General features: G+C 34.4%; 2 protein-coding genes across 2 annotated transcripts; one reads left to right on the top strand and one right to left on the bottom strand.

The window, feature by feature from the left end:
* Positions 1 to 1,768: 1,768 nt before the first annotated feature.
* LOC130726727 (uncharacterized) lies at positions 1,769 to 2,763 on the bottom strand. The gene has a single exon (XM_057578026.1). It carries the CDS (start codon positions 2,614 to 2,616, stop codon positions 1,999 to 2,001), a length of 618 nt encoding a protein of 205 aa, XP_057434009.1. The 5' UTR covers positions 2,617 to 2,763; the 3' UTR covers positions 1,769 to 1,998.
* An 18,811-nt stretch (positions 2,764 to 21,574) lies between these two features.
* Positions 21,575 to 23,006, top strand: LOC130725545 (uncharacterized). Its single transcript, XM_057576764.1, has 3 exons — positions 21,575 to 21,731; positions 21,787 to 22,113; positions 22,375 to 23,006. The coding sequence occupies exons 1-3, from the start codon at positions 21,575 to 21,577 to the stop codon at positions 23,004 to 23,006; spliced, it is 1,116 nt and encodes a 371-aa protein (XP_057432747.1).
* Positions 23,007 to 25,178: the final 2,172 nt, after the last annotated feature.

Genomic DNA, 25,178 nt, shown 5'->3' with positions numbered 1-25,178 from the left:
GTTGTCTACAATTGGGGACCATAGCCCTATAAGTAACTGCATCAGTTACAATTCTGTTTTCAATATTTCTAATTTGGCCCCTCATCAAATTAGAATATTGCCTTATGGTATCCGCACAATACCTTTTCATAACACATATGCCCTTAGCCATAAGATCAATATTAAATAGACCACTTTAATTTTGGCTAATTAAATAATGGCCCTAACACAATTAAAAGTTACATTTGTGACCCAAAATTCTAACAATAATCACTATACTAAGCAGTAGGGATTGATGAATGCCTTATTCCATTCACAATAATTGATAATTGAACTCAACCACTTGCTTAAAAACAATTACGAGCTTAACTACTACGTCAATGTACATACGCATACTTACAAACAAGAAGTAATAAAATATAAAGAGTTTGGTGAGGGTAAATAATACACATAATATATATTGAATTATAGAACAATAAAAACTTTGCGGGGCAATTGCCCCGCCCTCTAACTTGGATATGTGCCTGTGTGTACTAGTTCGATCATACCATTTATCAATGAATTAATTATTCAAAAAATTAACTTAAACTTAATTAAGTTGTTGGATGAATGACACGTAACAATTTTATATTAAGAGTTCATTAACCATGTGCTGAAATTCAATTGATTATTAGAATAATGAGGCAACAATGATCAAAATCTATATCACTTGGTCATATATATATATATATAAGCTATAATATGATGATCACTGTACCAATTATCCAATAAAACTTTAACTATTAAATACTATGGTTTTATATATATTACTTTTTCCATCCCTAATAATAAGACATTTTAGAGAATAATTGATGTTCCTTTATATAAAACCCCTTCGTCGAGCATCCACAACGAAAGTATCTTAATTATGAGTATCAATTTGTGTTTCTACAACCAATTTCATACCTTATTACTAAATAATATTATTTCTCTCTCTCTCATTATCAATTTATTCTCTCATACATTTAGTGAGGATAAAAAAATTAAAAATATATGAGTTGCTCATAGAAAAAATAAGAAATTGTCATTGGAGTAAAATATGTATGATGTATTGCTAAATACTATGTGACGACATTTTGAATCCACATAAATAATATTAAGAAGTAAGAACCTCATATAAGTAACCACTGTTGTTGATCGATGCTCTTATTAGATTCTAGAAATATTAATTATTTTTTTAGTACAACCCCTTTATTTATTATGCTTTTGTAATTTTAAAATTTTGATTATCACTAATCAACAATGGTTTTTCACACTACTCAATACATTACTTAAGGATAAACGTGGATAATTTTTTTTTTTAAACATTGAGGCAACTGCCAAAAGCAGAGAAATTATACTAGCTTAGGAAAAGCAATTCCCATTGCATCATCCCTAACAAAAGAAAGAAAAGAGGAGGGAACTTGACTTGAATTAAAGTATAAATCAGGGCAGAATGCCCAATAGATGCAAGATGGTTTTTTTTTTTATCATCAATAGATGCAAGATGGTGAGCACATTTGTTTGTCTCCCATGTGTTAAAAAGAAACATTTCAATCTCTAAAAGTTAGCTCATAAATATCATGACTAAATCAGTACAATTTATATACAAAAGGATCAATTTTAAAAAAATAATACATTAATTAACTTTATTACATGTAGTTTAGTAAGTGTTATTGTCTTAATAAAGTTTTACAATTAGTGATGGATGGAGTATATTTTTAAGGATATGGTCATAGACATAGAGAAAGAATTGTAAGAGAGCTAGAGATTCAAAAACACAAAAAAGCTTGCTTTATTCTGGCATTTGCGTCTCAATTTGAGACACACATACGTGAACGAAAGAGATGACAATAACTTAATATTAATCTCATCATCCAAAATTCAAAATAACCACTACCAAATTACTACCATATATACATTTTCAAATCTCAATCATCTCTCATTGAGAGCTTCAATTGGTCCAACAGAAACATAGTACTACACGACATTAACCTTAACCTAACATCTAATCATCATGCTATTACTATTCAGACACGTTTCCCTCGTGAATGAACCACCACCACCACCGCCAACACCTAACCGTAACCGGCCACCGTCCCATAATCTAACAACGTTGCCGTTAAGCTCCGTCAAATCCTGACACGTGTACCACCCCTTCTCGCTCTCACCGTTTCTCACCCTCAACACCGTCTCCCAACATTTCCACCACTCCGTTTCACACCCTTCTCCGCCGTCAAACGCCGCTGCCAACACCTCCTCCCTCTCGCCGCCACTGCATTGCATGTCCTCCTCCTCGTTGTAGTAGTACACCGTGAACTTCCCCTTCGTAACGCCGTCAACGTCAACAGATCCACCGTTAACAACCGCCGTCAATATTTTCCGTGGTGCTGGTGCCTCTGTTTCCGCCGCTAAGGGCTGGGATTCTGACAACAACGGCTCAGCAACCGGGTTGTTGTGCTTGGGAACAGGGTGGCTGGAGGAACGGATTCTCCAGAAGCTGAGGGCGGCGGTGAGGAGGGCGAGCCAGGTCCATAGGTTGTTGAGGATGGTGAGTGCGGCGAAGTTGAGGTAGTTGAAGGCAAGAGCCTCGACATGGGAATCCAACAACATGTTCATTTTGAGATGAGATGAGATGAGATGAATTGAATGAGGGAAGAGAGTGGAGATTTAAGGGGTGGAGGAGGAGACAAATGAGGTGGGATCTGTGATAAGATGCGAAGAATCGAGAACTAAGATGCTATTTTCTCTGTAAGGTATATTTCACATCCATCACACACTCTCTTTGTTATATATGAATTAAATGAAATGAAATTAGTACTCCCTCCGGTCCTATTTATAAGCATGAAAGAGAAGAAAAATGGATATTAGTATTATATTATGGGATATTATTATTCAATAAATAATAATATTCGTGATATAAGAATAGAATGATATAGGATATACCAAGTTGGAGGGTACACACGTGTTTGGTTCAGAATGGCTGAATTGGTCCCATTAGCCATCAGACTCGGACCGGTGATCGATTCGGTCGAGACACTGGGTCAATGAGTCAATGGTTCAACCACTGGGTTACTGGTTGAACCGTTTGACTCAGTATATGCTAAATTTCATTTTTAAAATATTATATATATACATATATACTATTTTTTTTACGGTGATATATATACTTCTTTTTTTTTAACGAATATATATACTATGACCCAGTTTGGAAGAGCTTATTTGAGCTTATCTGACAGCATAAGCTCTTATGCCAGTGTTTGGGAGAGCTTATGCAAACAGCTTATGGTCTGCCATAAGCTATTTTCAGCTTATTTTCATAAGCTACTCAGGATAGCTTATGAAAAACAGCTTATGCTTATACACAGCTTATTTTTAATTTATTTCAATAAATTTTTAAAAATAGCTTATGAATAAGCGCTTATGTCATAAGCGCTTATGATCATAAGCGCTTAATTAAGCTGTTTATCCAAACGGGGCCTATATTTGTTAAGAAAATATGTATACTATATTTGAATCATTCTTTAGGGGTACTTATAAAAAAAATGCTTTATATTATGGTTCTCCCCACAGAAAACTTCACGCTTAAAAAAATAGATATTAAAAAATAAGATTGGCCCAAACTAACTAGCCCACAAAATAGAAAACCCTAGAAAGCTAATACATTAGCCTACACAATAACACAATGGCTTAATTGCAACTTTGGTCCCCGACGTTTATCAATGCCACAATTTTGGTCCCTCACCTAATTTAATTACATGGATGGTCCCCGACGTTGTAGGCCGTGTGCAACGTTAGTCCTACCGTTTATTTCTTAATGGAGGAGGTTTACGTGGACGTCCAGTTGGAGAGAGAAAGGAGGTATGAGGAGAGAGGGAAGCACGTGAGTATCACGTGACCCTTATCTGAACCCATTATACCCAAACCCCTGACCTCCCTGGAACGAAGAAGGTAACGCGATTTAGATCCCTAGGGTTTCAGATTTGGGTATAATGAGTTCATATAAGGTTCACGTGAGTTCACGTGATACTCACGTGCTTCCCTCTCTCCTCAAATCTCATTTTTCTCTCCAATTAGACGTCCACGTAAGCCTCCTCCATTAAGAAATAAACGGTAGGACTAACGTTGCACATGACCTACAATGTCGGGGACCATCCATGTAATTAAATTAGGTGGGGGACCAAAATCGTGGCATTGGTAAACGTCGGGGACCAAAGTTGTAATTAAGCCTAACACAATTAACTTTCTTTGTGCAGTTGTGCCACTCTTTCTTCTCCCTGCTTTCTCGTTTTTTCTGCAACAGATATAATATATTGAAAGCCACAATTATTTTTCCTTCTTCATCCCCTTCTCTTTCTTATTCTTCTTCATCTACAAGCTAATATATTGCAGAGCTCAGTGTAAAAAACAACAGGGTCGCAAAGTGGATGAAAGTGTTGTAGCTCTCCTTGCAAGGAAAAGAAGAACGAAGCGTGGTGGTGGAGAAGCGGAGCGGCGACCAGAAGAATGGAGATGCCTGTGTAAAACGCTGCGTTTTGAGGGGACTGCAGCTTTTTTTTCCCTTTTCTGTCCAACGACATCTGAGAACCAAATAATATTTTTTCACTAACTTACTGGTCCAACGGGTATAAGGCCGAGTCACCGATTTTTTGACCGAATCGGCCGGTTCTATCCGGTTCAGACCGAGTGGATTGCATGGTCGATCTGATGCTCGACTCGAACCGGTCTAGGATCCGGTTCCTGGTTTAACTGGTCGAACCGGCCGGTTCGAGCCGAGTTTAATAACACTGCCATTAGCATTTTCGTCGCCTACCCTGTACAACCCAGGTCAGTGTGAGTGTGTAAAAAAATCATCCATTCTCAATTAATGTCTTATTCCTTACATATTTATTTTTCTTTTACATCAAAAAAATAAATTGCATACGCCAAGAATCGATCCCTGAACCTCCCCCTACCTAACTCATATGTCCCCAACTCCTACCACTTGAGCTATTCCTTACATATTTGTTAAATTGTCTCATGTTAATTAAAAATTTGTTATGTTATAGATATCATATATTTTGTAGGGATTCTCTAAATGACTCATGTGAGATATTAACCCAGGACTCAATAGACCAATCAGATTTTTTATGAATAAAATATAGAAATTTCATCTCATTTATCTTCAATGTGATTGAATGATGAGTTATTTAACTCAAACTTTCTCTTGAGTCATTTAGATAACTCATTTTGTAGTAGTATCTTTTAATTTTCATAACATAATTTCATTGATTTTGACATGTGTGAAATGTTCAATTTTAACTACCAATTAATAAAGTCAAACACAAATTTGACTCCTCTATTTGACATAATACTAAGTGGTGTCGTAGATAGTTGGGCTAAGCTCCTTAAGCATTTAATCGATTGATATATATGTGGTGTGTAATGAAAATAATTTTATTATGAATTGTTTACTTTTAAAGTCTCGAAATTAGTTTTATGACCGTCAACAATGGAATACTGTATATAAAAAAACAACTGTTCAATTCCAACTTCCAACTTTTAGGGTTTGCTCTTTTAAAATAATGGATTCATTTAGGAATGTCAATGGGTACGGGTGGGTGTGGATAGTATAAACCCACCACCCACTCCACATGTAAAAATTTATACTCGTACCCGCTTCATACTCACATGGATATCTATTAAGTGGGTTTAACCGGATTTTAAAATATCAGTGAATATCCATGAGCACCCGACACTCATGAACATAAATGGATTCACATATATTTGTTCAAAATAAAATTATATTAAAAATAAAATTTAAGATTGGACTTTACACTCAATCAATATGTAAAAGAAAATACTTATTTTCTACTTATTTTGAGTCCAAGGGTTTTTTTACCATTATCATTGTATAAGTTTGCTTGGAGAAGAACTATAAATCAAACAGAAATTCATTAGATATTAGACTTAATATACATATATATATATATAATATTTTAATATTTTATATATCGGGTGGGTATCTATAGTATGAATATATTAATATCTATACCCACCCCATTAATAAATGGATAGTGAAGATATCCATTAAATAAATCCGTGGATACCCGTGGGTGCAGGTAATTTTATCCATAGTAGATTTTTATCCACGGGTATTCACGGGTGTGAGTAATTTTGACATCCCTATTCATTTCTTTTCTTTTGCTTATTAAAACAATATATTTTTAGATGATTCAGTCTTTTGTTGGAGGGTAGTTGGGCCTTGTGGCCCAACTCTTCTATTTCCTTCTCTAAATAAAAATACAGCAAAAATACATTTCTGATTAGGTTGGAGTTTGGACCTCTTGTCACATTTTATTTTTAGAATATTTTGTCCAACTTTTTCGACCAAAAAAAAAAGAACAACATATGAATGCATAAATTAATTGGCCAATAAATTTTTTAATTGTGTATCTAATTTTTTTACAAATAAATTAAGTGGTGTGACTGAATTTAAAATGGTGGATTAATAATTAATAATATCTTTAACATCATAAGAAACCATTAAGTCATTGGGTGGGCTCCTGACTACGGATGCGCTTGGTATCGCCTTTTTGAGGCCTTAGTTTCTTTTTGTTTTCTTTGCTTTTGCTTCTTTTGTTTTTTCTCTAGCACCAAAAAAAAAGGTCATTAACATCACCAGGGTTCATTTATTGATGATCTAGAACAATATAGATTTTTTTTCATTTTTTTTTCAATTGTAGTTGGGATACAAATGAACACGATTGGGCCCATAAGACTCAAAAAACATTTTCATTTGATTACCCCCTATTAAAAAAGAGTGACAAAAAGAATTAGATTCTCTGCAGGGTTATAGGTTTTATTAAGGATTCTCTTGGCTCATCCTCGCGGCCCAAATGGACTCGATCAAACTAAAACAAAAATTGCTTAAGATTCTACATTCTTTAAAAAGTTCAGAATTAATTGTGTGAAACTGATTTTCTCATTGCACCTGATAATGGCAAAGAACAGATTTTTACCTCATCAAGGTACATGAAGTTCTCACTTTTAAAAAATTAAGAACTATATTTTTTTTCATAGACAAATGTTAGTTGTTAGTAATATTACTAAATTAGTCATTCATCAGAGTTCGAACCCTGACCCTTCACCCTTCATTCCACTCAACCCTTATGTTGTCTAGCTCTTAATTACCACTTGAATTATCTCTCAGAGACAAAATTAGGAACTATATGGTTTTAGTTTTCTCATTGGAGTTGGAAAACACATGAGCATGATATGAACCCACATTAAGTTTCCATTTTATTGGGAGAAACAGAGAGCGGGATATGAATGATTAATTAAGTAAAAAATAATTATTAAAATATCTTTTGAAAAAAAAAACATCTTAAACTCGAACTACTTGTATCAGTTTAGTAATAAAATGTATTCTTCAAATAAAAATTCTCCTGTAATCTAGGAAAAATAGCAAACATATATATATTTACAAGTAACTATTTTATAACAAACATTGGGGAGTACTAATACATTCCCACTCTTTATTTTTTCTAGGAACCAAAAAAAAATAATGTGTGGAACCAAAAAAGCATCAAGTTTTTTATTTGAAACTAGTGATTTATTTATCAAAGCTCCAACACGGTTGATAGATTTAAATTTTTTAAGCACTTAATTTAAAGTATGATATTTGAGCGATATGTATAGAGAAAAATCAATATCAATATCAATATCAATCAATCAATATCAATATCAATATATATTAGAAAAGAAGAACTTACATAGTGACGTGTCAGGACCAGATTAATTCTTAGTGACGTGTCAGCACCAGATTAATTCTCATAAAATTATTCCACGTGTCAATTTGTTAGAGGATATAATTTTCAATTGATACATGTTTTAATTTTATATATTATAACATAATTAATTGATATTATTTTATAAGATATAATTTTCAATTGATATATGTTTTAATTTTATATATTCTAAAATAATTGATTGATATTATTTTAAAAGATAAGATTTGGTCTTTTAATTTATTTTAAATTTATTTTTAGAATATATTGATTAATTTTTATTGAATTTTCGAATTTTATATTAATTCGGGATTTTATGAGTTTTTATTGTGATTTGCTAGATTTTGTTAGTTTTTATCTATCTTTATTTAATACCATCTTTAATATTAGATTTGATTGGGATTTAGGTTGTTTATTTCTTAATTTTATTTTAATTTATCTTATTATTTATTTTAAATCCAGAAAATACTTTATTTTATTTTAGATTTACTTTTAGAGTATATTAATTAAATTTTCTTAAATTTTCGGATTTTTAATTAATTCAGGATTTTATGAGTTTTTATTGTGATTTGCTAGACTTGGTAGTTTTTATCTATCTTTATTTAGTACCTTTTTAAATTTTAGATTTGATTAGAATTTAGGTTGTTTATTTCTTAATTTTATCTTATTATTTATTTAATTTTACTTTCAGGAAATATTTTATTTTATTTTACATTTATTTATAGAGTATAATAATTAATTCTTATTGAATATTTGGATTTTTAATTAATGCAGGATTTTATGAGTTTTTATTGTGATTTGCTAGATTTTGATAGTTTTTATCTATCCTTATTTATTATTTATTAAATTTTTATTTCATGAAATATTTTATTTTATTTTTGAGTTACATTTAGAGTATAAATGAATTTTTATGCTATTTTTATTGAATTTTCATATTTTTATTTAATTCAGTATTTTATGAGTTTTTTATTGTGATTTGCTAGATTTTGGTAGTTTTTATCTATCTTTATTTAGTACCTTTTTAAAGTTTAGATTTGATTAGGATTTAGGTTGTTTATTTCTTGATTTTATCTTAATTTATCTTCTTATTTATTTAATGCTAATTCTAAGAAAATGGAGTTGATTTGGTGCTGAGGGTCCACAAAGCTACCATGGACACGCAGAGATTTGATAGCTGCTATTTCTACCTCTGCCACATGTCGCGATCAGGACAGAGGTATGCCGTAAGATGATGTTACGTGAAGAAGAGTTTATCATGTTGTGATTGATGGTTTGTGTCATTTCAGTTTATCCTTTGTTCGTAATTCAATCATGGATTCTTAAATTTCACATATTTTGTGTGTTTTGATACAAAAGTTTACAAATTTTTGCATAGACCCTTTAACGAATCATTGTTGAAGACGTAATGTTTTGATTCTGATGTAATGTCTTTTCTATTGTTCTTCTTCCGCTTTTGTATTTTTTTAAACCAGATTTTAGTATAGTTTGTAGAAATCCATGCGTGTGAAGTCATTCTAAACCATATTTTGGTATAATTTATAGAAATTTACGAAACTTAGGATAGCCTGAATTTATATTCATTTCTCAAATTTTACACGTTTTTATTCATCATGTTTGAGCTGTGTGTATAAGCATACTATTTGCACTGTATGTGAATGATGCACAACTTACTAATTTTTTTTTAATGATGCACATGTCAGTCAAATTGATGAAAGCATATGAAGAGCTCACATTTAATCTTCATGAGTATGTTTAGCCCATTCTTAAGGTTGGTTCATGTTTTCCTCAAACTCATTAGTTTTGCATATACTCATGTTTTAGTATGCCAATTGGGTGACTTATCTTACTTTGCTTTATATATTTCCTTAAGTTCAATTTAAATTGATTGTTAGTATAAATTTATTGGTGAAGTAACCATGATTATTTTGGGTGGGAGAATTATTTTGTTTTTTTCTCACATATATAAATAATTTGCTGGGGTGCGCACATATGGGGCAATACACAATTTTTTGTTTCTCTTGACTGAAATGTTCCTTTAATTTTTTGTTTCACAAGGGTTCCACCCCAAGATTCACAAATACACTAAATACAATTCTTTCACCACAGTCCTTTCAAATTGGTGAAGGAGGGTATTTTGTTCTTCAAGACTTCATTTTGGGTTTCTGTTTCAATCTTCTTCATGAATTGATTTTGTTCTTCAACTAATTGTAAGATGTCATATGCTTCAAGGATTCCTGCTTTTCTCTTCTTTATCAAAAGCAAAAGGATTGAGGAAAAGAAAATCTTCTAGGGTGCAGAATATTCACTAATTGGAAAAAAAAAAAATAACACGTGTCATTCTCAGATTAATTCTCATAAAAAAAAATACATTTTAAAATTTTAGATTTGATTAAGATTTATGTTGTTTATTTCTTGATTTTATCTTAATTTATTTTTGATTTATTTTTAGAGTAAAAAAAATACATTTTAAAATTTTAGATTTGATTATGATTTAGGTGGTTTATTTCTTGATTTTATCTTAATTTATTTATTATTTATTTTTAGAGTATTAATTAATATATCCCAAACTTTTTTTTAAAAAGAGTGAGTTTGAAAGCTATAGCTTAAGTTAATTTGTTAATATATTCCCAAATAATAATAATAATAATAATAATAATAATAATAATAATAATAATGATAACATGTGTGTGCGGATATGGGCCGGTTGGGTACTATAGTGCCCATACCCGCACCCATACCCTCTATATTTTGCGGGTAATTATCTATACTCAACCTCATACCCATTTAGCGGTTTTTACCATTCCCATAGTGGGTATTTTTTGCGGGTACCCTATGATTTTGATACCCATTGTCATTCATAGATTTAGATTTTGGCAAAGATGGATAGCTTCCTATAATGACATTGAATTGTCTAAAGGTGGAGAGCTTCGAGTTGCTACCCACGTGAGTATGGAGATGGGTACATGTAATTTTTAAAAACGCGGGTATGGAGATGGTACTATAGTACCTACCCATTGTCATCCCTACTTAGTTGGAATAAACACAATAATGTTATACTTTATGATATATCTTACACAATCATGATTTGTGCTACTATCACATTAATTTTTTTTAAGATTAATATGTTGATAATTCCTTATATCTATGATTTGTGTTATCGTCTTCATATTTACGAAGAATGTGAAACGAGTTCCTCTTGATCTCAATCGGGCTTAGAAGAGAAGTATTTATGTCCACTTTACTCATCAATTCTGACTTTTCTATTTCATTCGTTGTTTAATATATTTTTAATAATCAAAGTATTAATTAATGTATCAAATACAATAGACATATTTCCCGTGCAACGCACGGGTAAAAAACACTAGTTTATTATAAAATATGTCGTCTTACTTAATATATAAGATATTAGAGTCTCAAGAAGATTAATCTTATACCGGTCAATTGTGTTATTTTTAGTGCAGAGAGCTTGCGTCATACAATACATTGTCATTCAAACAATATTGAATTCAACCTCTCTTTTTTCTAAATTTATGATGGAGTATACATTAGGCTTCGTTTGGTTGGAGGGAGGGAAAAAGAAAGGGAAAGAAAACACGGAAATTGAGGAGTGAACTTGGATTAAACCTTAGACCAAATTCACTCATCGATTTCCGTGTTTTCTTTCCCTTTCTTTTCCCCTCCCTCCAACCAAACATAGCATTAGTGAGAATCAAACATTTTGAGTGAGAACAGGTACTTTAAAAACATGATTGTTACACGTTGATGTGATTGAAACCCCACAACATATGTTCAACAATTTTGACCATCAGGTTGAATGTTTACTAAATTAATGATATTTTAAAATACAATTCAATCGCAAACAACATCAATACACCATGACAAAAGTACTCAAGAAAGCTTGTGCTTTATATGCCAAATATCGGGTGCCCACTAGGGTGGGCAAGTATCAAAATGGTCCACCGGTGCACCATTGATTCAATACCGTTAGATCTAAGATTCTTAGAATATTCTTCAAATTGATGGTTAAGATTGAGTGAACAAGAAAAGGGTACAAATGTAAATTGACCATCCTCTTCCACACCCATTCTTGCTGCAGCTCTCGTTCATCTTCCTCTTCGGCATCAACCACGTCGACAAGTTCTATTGCAACAAGAGAATCGTCCTACACCTTAAAAAACTGAACATGTTCAAGGAAAAGGAATTGCATCGGTGGTTTCAGATCTGTGTTTGATTGACTCCTCCCTTCAGAACTGGGTTTGAATCACTCAATCGAGATCTACTCCCACCGCTCTGCCTCACCGCGTCACTACTTGCATGTTGAAAGCTTTGCACGTGATGTTCTTAAATTTAATGGATCTGCAAATTCATTTGATTGTCCTTTGAGTCCACCATAAAAAGGAAAAGGATGAGATCGAAGCTTTGGTTTCCACAGCATGATAAATCTGGAGTTGACATCCAAGTTTATATATTTGAAATATGGAAGATGTGGTCCACGCATGCCTACTTCTGGATTTCAAATTTGTGTAAAATGAGAGATTTGATTTTGTTGATGGATCTGCATCTTGAAGCTAAGAACGGTGGTGACTGGTGACAGCTTGAAGTTCCAGAAATAAAAAAATAATAAAAGGACCCCGAACTCAGAAAGGGGGAAACATACGAGAGAAAGAGGGAGAGAGATGAAGGCATGGCGACACAGTCGTACCTCGGCGGCGGCCGCGCGTGAAGGTTGTCGCGGTGGTGCGATGAAGACAAAGCTGCTCTACCACTAGAATCAACATCTTTAATTTTTTCGATATATTTTAATATATTATGAATTACTGATATAGCCCTCGGTGCACTGGACCAATTTTTAAAAGGTCCACCCTAGTGGGAAAACCCAAATATCGTATCAAGAGGTAAACAATATCATATCACACACTACAGCCCTCGATCGATTACATTCGTGTTCTGACTTCTGAGATTACAAATTCAAATTTATCAATTGAAACAAATTAAAAATCAACAAACGCGGCGACTGCAAGAAGTCAAGAACAACAATTTGTATACATTGACAGGCGCAGACAATTATGTCCCACCGTGAATTGGTGATCAATAGCAGTTACTACATGAGCCATACATGCAGTGGTTTATTGATAATGCATATGATGCATATGCATGCACATGTATGCATATGCATGCACATGCATGTTAGTGTTGGGTCTACAGAGTATATATTTGTACAAACATGACTTTGATAGTTTGATCACACCCGTACATGCCATGCATGCCACAAGTCAAAGCATGGCGTTCCAAACCTCTCTGAGTCAACAGTCAAGCACTCACCTACGGACCTACCTACTATAGCTGATCAAGATACATCAATTCAGCTTTCACACACGTGTTGACTGAAGTTTTGTTGACACTCATGAGTCATGACACACCTAAGTGTTTGGTAGAGAGGCGAGAAGGGAATAGAACAAGACATATTATGTTTTTCTGTTTGTCATGTTTTTAAGATTGAACGAAACAATATATAAGACTGTTGAAATGCGACACTTTTGTTTTGAGGAAAATGATGGAACAAAAGAAAATATAACAGAACACTCTCTTGATAGTGGCATGCTGTTCTCATATCTATTTTTTTTTTTTTTGCTTTCCTCCATGTTCCGAAGCGTCTCTCTCTAGTTCGTTGTGTTCAGATCCGTTGACGATCGGAAGTAGGAAGCCAATGGTTGTGGTGGTCGTTTCTTACTTGAGTGGTATGAGGAGGTGGGTTCGGGCTCTCTTCTTCCTTTGGCGGTAACTAAGATTGTATGTGGGGTCTCATTTCATCTTCTATATGCATTTCTGGTTGGGGCAGTGTGTTTTGCTTGGTATTTTTAGATGTGGTTAGGGTCCCTCTAGGCCATTCCACAAGTTGCAGTGGCTGATTTGTAGCCCTGGTGAGGAGGGCAATTCTGTGGAGTGGGTGCGTCAGGTTTGTTGGACGCTTGGTGTTGTGGGTTTTCTTTGGATTTGATGGCGCTTCTTTCTGCTCCTTTTGCTTATGTTCACGTGAGGCAGTTTACATCTGAGTAGTTGTTGGCCTTGGTTTGCCGGGGTTTTTCGCTCCTTTGGGTTGTTATCTCTTGTTCGGCGTGCTTCTTGCTGGTTTTGGTTTGTTGTCGCTCCTCGCTATCGCTTTTCTTTTGACGCTCTTTGATGGTTCTTTTATTGGGTTTTATAATTGCACCTACCAGTACTGTGGTTCGTGCTTTAAAGAGGATGTGGATCTCGGATCGATCTTGTCACCCTGAGGTGTTGTTAGGCGCTTAGGCATGTCATGCTTATGGGATTTGCCATTGTGGGGTTTTTGGTTTTTTATATTGGTTGGGTTTTTGGCGACTTGTTGTTGGCTTGGTTAGGTTACAGTACTCATGTTGAGAGGGGATATGCCTATTAAAAAAAATATTGAGAGGGGATATTTCCCAACATTATCTATTAATATATTTTGCTTTTAAAAAAATTTACACAATAAAAAGATACCCATTATTTATATTTGAACCCAAACAATTTAAAATCACATTTTAAAGGGAAAACTTTTATTATATTTGTAGACAAAACATAAATGAATTTCTACTTTAAAAAAAAAACCACTTAAAATAGAATCACTTTTTAGGCAATGACAAACGAGCACGTTTGTTTTAGCTTATTTTTAGAAAAAAAACATCTTTTTATTGAATAATTATTTTTCTAAATTTTTAAGATCCGGGTTTCATGATTTAAAAAAAAATGAAAGAAAATTAATTGAAAAAAATACTTCATAGTGCGTTTGTTTGAACTTTTTTAATTAAAAAAACATTTTTCTTAAGTTTGAAGATGTTTGTTTCAACATTTTACAAAATTATTATTTAAAAAAAAGTTAAAAACAAATTATTTAAAAAAGTTACTTTAATTAGTTTATTAGAAAAAATATTATGATAGATGAAAGACACAATAAAAATAAGTGATTTTAATTATTGTAGCCAAACCCATATCAGCTTATGCTTTTCTCAAAATCTAAATAAATTAATATTTTTTTAGAGAGTTAGAAATCATTATTTTTTAATCTAAAACAAACACACTTTTAATCAATTTATCTGGAAAATCTATCATTATAAATGGGAGAGAAGATGAAAAAAGTGATTTTAATTAGTCTAGCCAAACACAAATCAACCTATATTTTTCTCAAAATATCTAAAAATTAATCTTTTTTAAAAAAACTAAAAATCATTCTTTTAAAATGAAAGAAACACACTCTAAATAGTTTAAAGAAATATTCAGATAATTATATTTATGCTTTTTCTTCCCAAACATACACAAACAACTTACAAAAAATATAATTGAGTTTTTTTTTAAAGTAATTTTATCATGAAATAAGCAATGAAAAACATGTTCTATATGTAATTTTCAATTGAGTTCAAATTTTTATACACAGTAAATATACATTGATAAAGGTTTTTTCCTCGTTGTTTGTACTGCTTTGGAACTAAACCCTTATGATTCAATCTGAGTAAAGCAAATACGGATTTATCGTCCTCAGAGATTGTGTGAACATCGGTTCCACCGGTTAAACATTGATCTGAGCGGATAAAAGGATGTTTGATAAATTATTTTTATGGTTTTTATATAAATGGAAGCAGTAAAAGAAGGCTTACAGAGATAACAAAGAAGAAAGTGTATTCAGAATGCATTCACATAATCTTCTCATTGCTTTCAACTCAAACATTTAAGTAAATATTCATTTCACTTATGATGCCGAGTGCTATCCACCTAACTATCCCTAACCTAGGTGAATCTATCAGTTGGAATTCCTAGACGTAATCCCTTACCATCTAGAAAACCCAAAAGGAATAATATAGCTCAAGTTCTCTCTCAAAGACATTCCCAATGACCAATTCATCCTAAGACAAGGTACCCTAGGCTTCCAAGTCTCCGTTGTCACTCCGAAAACTCCTATTAGAACTCAGAACCACACCTGTCACGTGGAAATCCGTAACACCCCACTTTTCGTTATTAGGTTATTTATTATTTTATTTTAATTATTATTATGTTATATGGTAATTTGTTAATTTATGTAATTTAATTAGATGATTATGTGATTATGTGATTTAATTAGATGATAAGGTCATTAAGTGATTTTATTAGGTAATTAAGTGATTATGTGATATAGATAAATAAGGGTTTTAGGTTTTAAGTGAGTAGTTGAGAGTGTGGCCCATTGTAAGACTATTGAAGAATTAGAAAGAGAGAAATCAGAATTTGAGAATTGGAGAAGTTAGCAGACAAAAAGAACACGTGAAAAGCAAGGAGAGGAGAAAAGAGAAAAAAACCTAGACTTTGATCTTCATAGAAGGTAAGGGTTTGAATTTACCTTGTATAATTGTAGTATAACAGAGGTTGATTTAACATGAAGGAACCCCCCAACTTCTTTGAAAATTCAGAACTGAGAGACTGTGTTGAGTGTTAACATGTGGTGAGCAAAATTGATTTTGAGCGAAATTGAGGTTCTGGGGAAAATTGGGTTATTTCTGCCCGCAGATACCCTAACAGTCTGTGCTGTAGAGAGTATAACTCTCTCTACAGAATTCCGAATTGAGTGAAACCAATTTTGTATGAAATATAACTCATAAGGTTATGTTGGGTAATATTTTAATAATTTTTGGATTTCTGGTTCAGTACCAGGATTATCTGCAAGTTCACTATGTTTCTGCTCGCATACACCCTAGCAGCCTGTGTTGTAGAGAGCATAACTCTCTCTAAAGAATTCCGAATTGAGTGAAACTAATTTTGTATGAAAGCTAACTCATAGGGTTATATTGGGTAATATTGTAATAATTTTTGGATTGCTGGTTCAATACCAAAATTATCTGCAAGTTCACTCTGTTTCTGCTCGCTGACACCCTAACAGCCTGTGCTGTAGAGAGCATAACTCTCTCTACAGAATTTCAAATTGGATGAAACCAATTTTGTATGAAAGCTTACGTATAAGGCTATATTTGGTAAAATTTTCATAATTTTTGGAGTGCTCGTTTAGTACCAGATTTATCTGCAAGTTTGCTATGTTCCTGCTTATTTCTGTGATTGATTCTGGAACTGCTGGTAATTGATGTGAGACATTTGATGATTTTGTGTTGCTAGTTTGTCGGTGGAATAGTGAATGATTTGATAATTATATTGAAGTGTTATTTTGTGCAATTTTGGTGTGATTTCCGTTATGAAATTTGGTGAGAAAATATGTTATATATTTGAGGCTGGAGTGGTCTCAAATTACATGTTTTAATTTATGAGTTTTTGCACGAAATACACTTCATTTAGTCAAGAGGCAACGTGTCGGTTTTCATCGGAAAACTGAGGTTTGTCCCAGAACTGGAGTGGTTCTGAAAGTCTGGAGTGGATTTCATTGGTGGTTAACTGTCTGGAGTGGACGCGGTGATACCGCTAAGGTTAACAATTGGTCCACATACATACATTAGAGTCTCACACACTAAATTTCACGTTTTCAGTGGTTTTATGTGTTTGGTGAATTGTTGGTGAATTGTTTTGCTGTTGTGGTAAAGTCGAATTATTATTCTTCTTAAAACTTATAATTTTCTAAAACAACAATAAGAATTATGAAACTGTCTTGAGAGCAAATATTATAATCACTCAGATTTTAAAGAAAATCTGAAGAGTTTATAAAGCAAAATCTGAATTGTTTACTTGCTCTTTGTTATGCTATATTTTATACAATGTAAGTTCTTACCCTTCTGTTGGAATGATGTTCTATGCGACATCGCTCAGGTACTGGAGGTAGAGATGTGGCTTATGAGGAGTAGCTTCGGAGAGTCTTAGTTTATGTAATTATTATTATTATTATAATAAAATAAGTGTCTTGCTCTGTAATGTAACATTGGGTAGATATTTTACGTTACTTTTACACTTCTGTTGACAGGATTTTATAACCTCTCCTTATGGAAGTTGTTGAATAATTTTCTAAATTATGGCGATGTCGTACTGTTGATGGCCGAAGTGCTTATGAAATTCTGTTATGAGTATGATGAATTTTTATTGGAATATCATGGAAGATAAACCTATTTAAATAAGTGATTTTATGCATCTTAGGATTATCTGGCTGGCTTAGAAATTTTTTTGGCAGAAATAATTCATTCTTTGGAAAGCATATGAACTTATAAATTTTCAAACACAATCAGTGTTAATTTTAATGAGTTTTCGTGAAGAAGTGTAATACTCCCTTGATATGTTTTTGAACTCTAATAAACGTTTTTAAATAAAACAATGGGAAAAAGGGGGTGTTACAAAATCCACTATTGCTCCTACCCAAGATATTCTCATTCTAGGACAACTAGTTCACTGAGTGGTTTCTCTCTTGAACCGGACCCACAATTACCTCCCGATCTCATGCTAGTCCATAGAAATCTATTTCAAACAATCAATACTTGAAGCGAAGAAAGTAAAACTTTAACACCGTGTTGTGTCCTAAGACATAGACGCTCTACTTCCATTGATCTAAGCATACACAAACTTATATCAACCTCTCAATATATTTACAAATTAGTGAAGTTCATTTGATTATCAATTGATTGGTTAAAAACTTGAAGTGCAAAGAGAAACACCATACATGAAAGATTTCCACTTACATCAATGAACGAACTTAGACCAATCAAAGAGTCAAGTTATACAATCAATATATTGATCTAAATCCTCATGATTCAATCATAGCAAAGCAGATACGAGTTTATTGTCCTCAAGGATTGTGTGAACATCAGTTCCACCAGTTAAATATTGATCTGAGCGGATAAAAAGATGTTTGATAAATTATTTTTGAGGTTTTTGAATATAAAAGAAAACAGTAAAAGAAGATTTACTGAGGTAACAAAGAAGAAAAGATATTTAGAATGCATTTTCACCTAATCCTCTAATTGCTTTCAACTCAAACACTTTTGTAATGATTTATTTCATTTATGATGTCGAGAGCTATCCACCTAACTATCCCTAGCCTAGGTGAATCTATCAATTAGAATTCCTAGACGTAATCCCTTACCATCTAGAAAACCCAAAAGAAATAATATAGCTCAAGTTCTCTCTCAAAGACATTCCCAATGACCAATTCATCCTAAGACAAGGTACCCTAGGCTTGAAAGTCTCCGTTGTCACTCCGGAAACTCCTGTTAGAACTCAGAATCCCACCTGTCACGTGGAAATCCACTATTGCTCCTACCCAAGATATTCTCATTTTAAGACAACTAGTTTAGTGAGTGGTTTCTCTCTTGAACCGGACCCATAATTATCTCCCGATCTCATGCTAGTCCATAGAAACCTAACACAAATCAATCGATACTTGAAGCGAAGAAAGTAAAACTTTAACACGGTGTTGTGACCTAAGACATAGGCGCTCTACTTTCATTTATCTAAGCATTCACCAACTCATATCAACCTCTCGATCTATTTACAAATTAGTGAGACTCATTTGATTATCAATTGATTGGTTAGAAGCATTAAGCGTAGAAAGAAACACCATACATGAAATATTTCCATTTACATTAATGAATGAGTTTACAACAAATCAAAAAATCAAGGTTCAACAATCTAAATACAAAAATAGAAACAACATGTACAAGGGATAAGGAAGAAGAGATGAAACTAAGAAGAACGACAATAGAAGCTTTCCCAAGCTTTGCATAGCCCCCGAGAGGTTGTCACGGTCCTTCGGCGGTCGCCGCCACGATCCGGAGCTTCAATCCGTCAATCCTAGACCCAGGGACCTCTCCTCCATGAATCCGAACTCCCTAGCTATGTTTTGGAGCCAAAAGTGGGAGAAATTCGAAGAGAATGGGAGAGATAACGAAAAGATGAAGGTTCTGGCCATTTATAGAGTTCTGGCCGTCTTAATTTCGCTTGAGCGAGATGCAGTTCGCTCGAGCGAAAACCTTTCTTAACTTTGAAGAATTATGGGCCGCCTTACTCGCTCGAAAACCTTCCTTCAGCATTAGGAAATCTGGTTCGCTTGAGCGAACTAACACTCGCTTGAGCGAGTTCTTCTGATCAAGAAACTGTCTTTCTGTTTTTAGCTCGCCCAACCTTCCTTCAAAAGTAGGTTTTCTTTTATGATTCCTCATGAAATCCATACCTACACCAAAATAAGACATTAACCATTAAAAACATAATATTTATGCTATTTTTATGTTAAAACTAAATATTTTATAAATAAACTACTTTGGGGGTAAAACGATCAACAATGCAAGCATACAAGTCAAATAAGTGTCTAAAATGATATTGAAATATACGTAAAAATTGCACTTATCATACATGCAGGGTAAACTTATTGTTTTGTCCTAGTGACTTAGAATTATCAAACACAACACACAAATGACATGACACTATTGTTCTATTTCGTCATGTTTCCTTATTCTGTCAAGTTTTGTTCTGTTACGAAATGTTTCATAAGTAAGATAGAGGAAGAAAAAAAAAGAGAAAAAATTAAAAAGATTTTTTTTTGAAAGCATAAGTTTAATTATATGGAATAGTTGATAGTACAAACAGAACTCAACGAGCATAATCCTCTCCAATATTACACAAGAATACCTAAAAATGAATTGCGCCCAAAAGACGTAACTTTCAAACTCCAGCACCTAATAAACACTTACTACCCTGTACAATTTGCAGGAAAAACCCCAATGACATTAACAAGGACCGAACCCGGATCAAACACAAAACGACTAATGAGAAGGAGCATATGTCGGGGACCAAAACGTGGCAAGAAAAAGTCACATAACCCAACAAAAACATAGCTCATCTTCTCGCTATTGGAGGGGACGAGATTCAGCACAAGACATCAATTAGAAAGCGAACACATAAAACCAAAGGGATCTACACCCGACAACGACCACGATCAGCACACGACCGATCCAAAATTTTACCACCTTCTCCGTCTACCTTGAGCAGCACTTCGAAAGCATAGAACTAAAGCACTCCAAATAGATTTGTGACAGGCTGCACTGTAAATGAATGAATACTCACACCAGTGGCACTAGTTATTCATTTCTTTAGATGCCATATCCAATTAATTTCAGTAGCCATATTTTATGGGTTTGCCTCGAAAGACTCATCATCTACCACATCCAATTTGTATACCCTCCTCCACCACAACTAATTATGGCTATTAATTTTTTCCCTCAAATAAATAAAGAAATCAAATGCAAGAGAACTTTTTTCTTCTTTTGCCGAGAAAAAAATACTCCCTAAATAAAATACAAAAATGTAGTATTATTAACATACAAATAAAATACAAATAATGGCGGATGACTATCAGGCATTCTTCTACAAACAATACTGGTATATCCTGGGGAATGATCTTCATCATATGGTGGAGCAAGCGTTCAGGAATGGTCATGCAGATGATACCTTATTGGAGACCCTTATTGTCCCCATTCCTATGGTGGTGGAACCCATGCGTTTCAACGATCTGAGACCAATTAGTCTTTGCAACGTGAAGTATAAACTCATTACCAAGATGTTGGTGAACATGTTTCGACCTTTGCTGGCAGATTTGGTGGGACCGCTGCAAGGGAGTTTTATTCCAGATAGATGCACAAAGGACAACATCATATTGGCTCATGAAGTCATGCACACTCTCCATACCCACAAGCGAAAAGGAAGTTTGGTGGCTTTGAAGATCGATCTTGAGAAAGCCTATGACCGAGTTAATTGGGACTTTCTGCTGGCAACCTTATATGACTTTGGATTTCCTCCATCTATAGTTGATCTGATTATGTGGGGCGTGTAGTCGGCATCCATCTTTATTCTTTGGAATGGGTAAAAGCTTCCGCATTTCAAACCACAACGGGGCCTTCGCTAGGATGATCCTCTCTCTCTACCTGTTTGTTCTCTGCATGGAGCGTTTGGCCATTCAGATCCAAAGACTAGTGGAGGAGGGATTCTGGAAACCAATTAGAATCACCAAAGGAGGTATTGGCATCTCGCACTTGTTTTTTTTGCTGATGACGTCTTGCTCTTTTGCCAGGCTTTGGAGAGCCAATTGCCGGTGGTAGCGGACATGCTGCAGAGTTTTTGTTCAGCTTCCGGATGAAAGTTAATCTTGAGAAGTCACAGATGTTTTGCTCCAAAAACGTGGATAGCCGTCAACAACAAAGATTTTCAAACAGCTTGGGGATCCGGCGTGCGGCGAATCTAGGAAAATACCTTTGTATACCTCTTATAAAAGGGAGGGTGATTAAGAGTGTTTTTGCTCCCATCATGGACAAAGTGAACACTAGACAGACAACTTGGAAAATATGTGCTAACCTCTCTCCCCGTGTACGCTATGCATGCCCTTTGACTCCCAAAATCAGTGTGTGGCTTCATTGATAGGAAGCTCTGTCGTTGTGTTTGGGCGAAATGAGAGAGTTCAAGGAGTTGGAACTTAGTGCCTTGGGAGGAAATTACCCACACTAAGGAGTTAGGTGGTCTTGGGCTCCGTAGCACCCGCCTTAATAACATTGCTATGCTGGGTAAACTAGAAGAGAATCTTCTTCATGACAGAGGAAAACCGTGGGTTGTAGCTCTCTTAGAAAAATACTTAGGGAATGACATTGTTCTTGATGGTACTTAGTGCCTTGGGGGGAAATTACCCACACTAAGGAGTTAGGTGGTCTTGGGATCTGTAGCACCCGCCACCTTAACAACATTGCTATGCTGGGTAAACTTGTAGAGAATCTTCTTCATGACAGAGGAAAATCGTGGGTTGTAGCTCTCTTAGAAAAATACGTAGGGAATGTCATTGTTCTTGATGGTACCTACAAAGGGGGACACTCGTACATTTGGCGTGGAACTGTCAAGGCTAAGAAGCATATTAAGGAACTATACAAGTCGCAACTAGGGGAAGGAGGTTCTTCGTTATGGTGTCACAATTGGCTTGGAAGTGGGAAACTGTGTGATAGAGTCCCTTTTGTACATATAACAGAAACTCTGCTCCGACTATCTGACGTATGGGAAGGGGGACGCAGGAACTTGTCTAGTATGTACACTGTTCTACCAAACCAAGTCAAGGAGGAAATTCTAGCAATTCAGGTTCCATGTGCGCCTAATGGAAGAGATGCCTTAAGATGGACAGAAACCACCAATGGTCAGTACACAACAACATCGGCATATTCCACCCTTACAGAGACAAACGACAATGTTTCCTTTGCCTTGAAGAAGATATGGAAATTCGAGGTCTCGAAAAAAATCAGATTCTTTCTCTAGTTAGTGAAGAAAGATGCCCTGCCCACCAACGAGAAGCACCGACGTAACCACCTTAGCTCATTCGTCGGGTGCCCGTGATGTGATGCAGATTGCGAAGACTATAATCATTTGTTCCGGCGGTGCCCCCAGTCGTGCTTACTTTGGCAACAATTCGTAGGGATTCTGCCTGCCATTGATGGTGCCTACCAGTTTCAGCACTGATTTGACAGACTTTTGCAGCAGCGTGAGGCGATGATGGGGATTGCAATCCTATGATGGAACTGGCGATGGCGAAACCATGGTATTTTCGGGAAGGAGGCTTGGACGCTACCTCATGTCCCGCGCAAGGTCTTGGTAGATGTTACAGTGTGGCGGCAGAGTAATAAGTCACCTCAAGGCAGTCCGCTATTGCACCAGGGGACTCAGCGCCACAAGCTTGCGATGGATGGAAGCTGGGATAGAGGAACCAAGAACATGGGAGCTACAACGGTCTTATGTGCATCAGGTGGGACATGGGTTTCAGCGATTTCAGATAGTGTGGTGGCTGGATCATCAGCGTTTCATGCAGAAATCTGGGCAGTGGAGTTGGGCCTCATCCACGCTTGGAATTCAGGGATTCGCACGTTGGTCTGCATGACAGATTGTTTGGGTGTTATCCAGGTACTTGACGAGCAAGTCAATATTGAAACATACTGGGATAAGGATTTGATTATGGATGTCAGGCGCTGGTGAGGAAAGACTAGAGTGTCACTTTCGTCCATGTGCCTCAGGAAAAGAATAGAGCTATAGATTTCCTTGCTCGGAAAGCTAACAGAGAGAGGAGCTCGCGAAGGATTCAGAGGCAACCCCCTCCTAATGTTTACGCGTCCTTGTATTTAGACGTTGTTGCTTAGTTTCTTTTCTTCTGTCTTATTTTCCTCATGTAACAAAAAAATAATACAAACAATGTAGTACTCTATCTGTTCCAAAATATAAGTTGTTTTGCAATTTTAAAGCTTTTTTTCACTATTTCCTTTTATACTCTCATTTGATATTATATCTCTTACCCACCACCTCCAATTTTCACTTATCACAACTCACACTATGCATTTAACCAATAATCACATTTCTCTCTCCTTAATATATATATATATATATATAAAACTCAACTTTACATAGAAATATTTCAATTAAAATATTTATCAAATGATGAGTTCTTAATACTTATACATAACCTTAACCAACATATGTTTTGAAACAGAGGAAGTATTATTAAAAAAATTCATGATGTACCCAAAATATTATACAAAAATAACATTGTGACTAGAAGGTTAAATTAATCTGATGGTTCTTATAGTTTCATCCAATTTTCAATTAAAATTCATACATCCTATTAAACTATATGAACCTTATTTTTAATTTGACGGGCCTACATAAATTTTAAACAACAAAATATCATGTTCAAAATGAATTAATGGATGTGCTCTTAGCACTCTCAAGTAATAATACTCCTGGAGGGTGTGTTATTGCAGTTGAGTGGGCACTTTGTTGACATTCATTGGTAATTATAATCTATTATTCATTGTGGAAGAAAATTAACAGGAAAGAAAGAGACGTTAGTTGGTAGAAGAGAAAGTGGAACACATGCAAAATAGAGGATAATATATTTATCAAATGACATAAATGACCCCAACTAATAATTGAATGTGGTGAAGAACATAATCGTATCACCTTTAATGAAAATAATAACAACTAATTTGGATGCAAATTAAAAAGCATTTATTTAAGGTTTTCTAGTGATTTTTTAAAAAAACTTAAATAAGTTTGCATCCAAACGGAGTTTATATATATATCCTCACTTGCTCTCTTCCTCTTTCTCACCTTTATTGGCTTCATCACAATAAGCAGCAGCCACCAAAAGTTGTAGAGCCACTGAACAAAGCTTGTAGAAATTTGTATCATTGTCATTAAATACTACAATAAAGTTATCAAAAGTAAGATAAGATCTCTGCTATTTTGAACCAAGGTTTGAAGTATCCATTATAGTAGCATCCTTGTAAAAACTATGGGGATATAGTTGGAAAATACTACTAATATAGGTCCCTTAGCTTTTTGTCCCACTTTAAGAGTGGGATGTATTTTCATGTTGGACCTAACCAGTATTTAATTTCCTTTTATTTTTTGTTATTTTAGATTGAAATTAAACCAAATGAG

The sequence above is a fragment of the Lotus japonicus genome, chromosome 6, assembly GCF_012489685.1.
Source record: "Lotus japonicus ecotype B-129 chromosome 6, LjGifu_v1.2".
Lineage (NCBI taxonomy): Eukaryota > Viridiplantae > Streptophyta > Magnoliopsida > Fabales > Fabaceae > Lotus > Lotus japonicus.
Note: the sequence above shows the minus strand (reverse complement) of the source record. Positions and strands in the feature narration are given on the sequence as shown.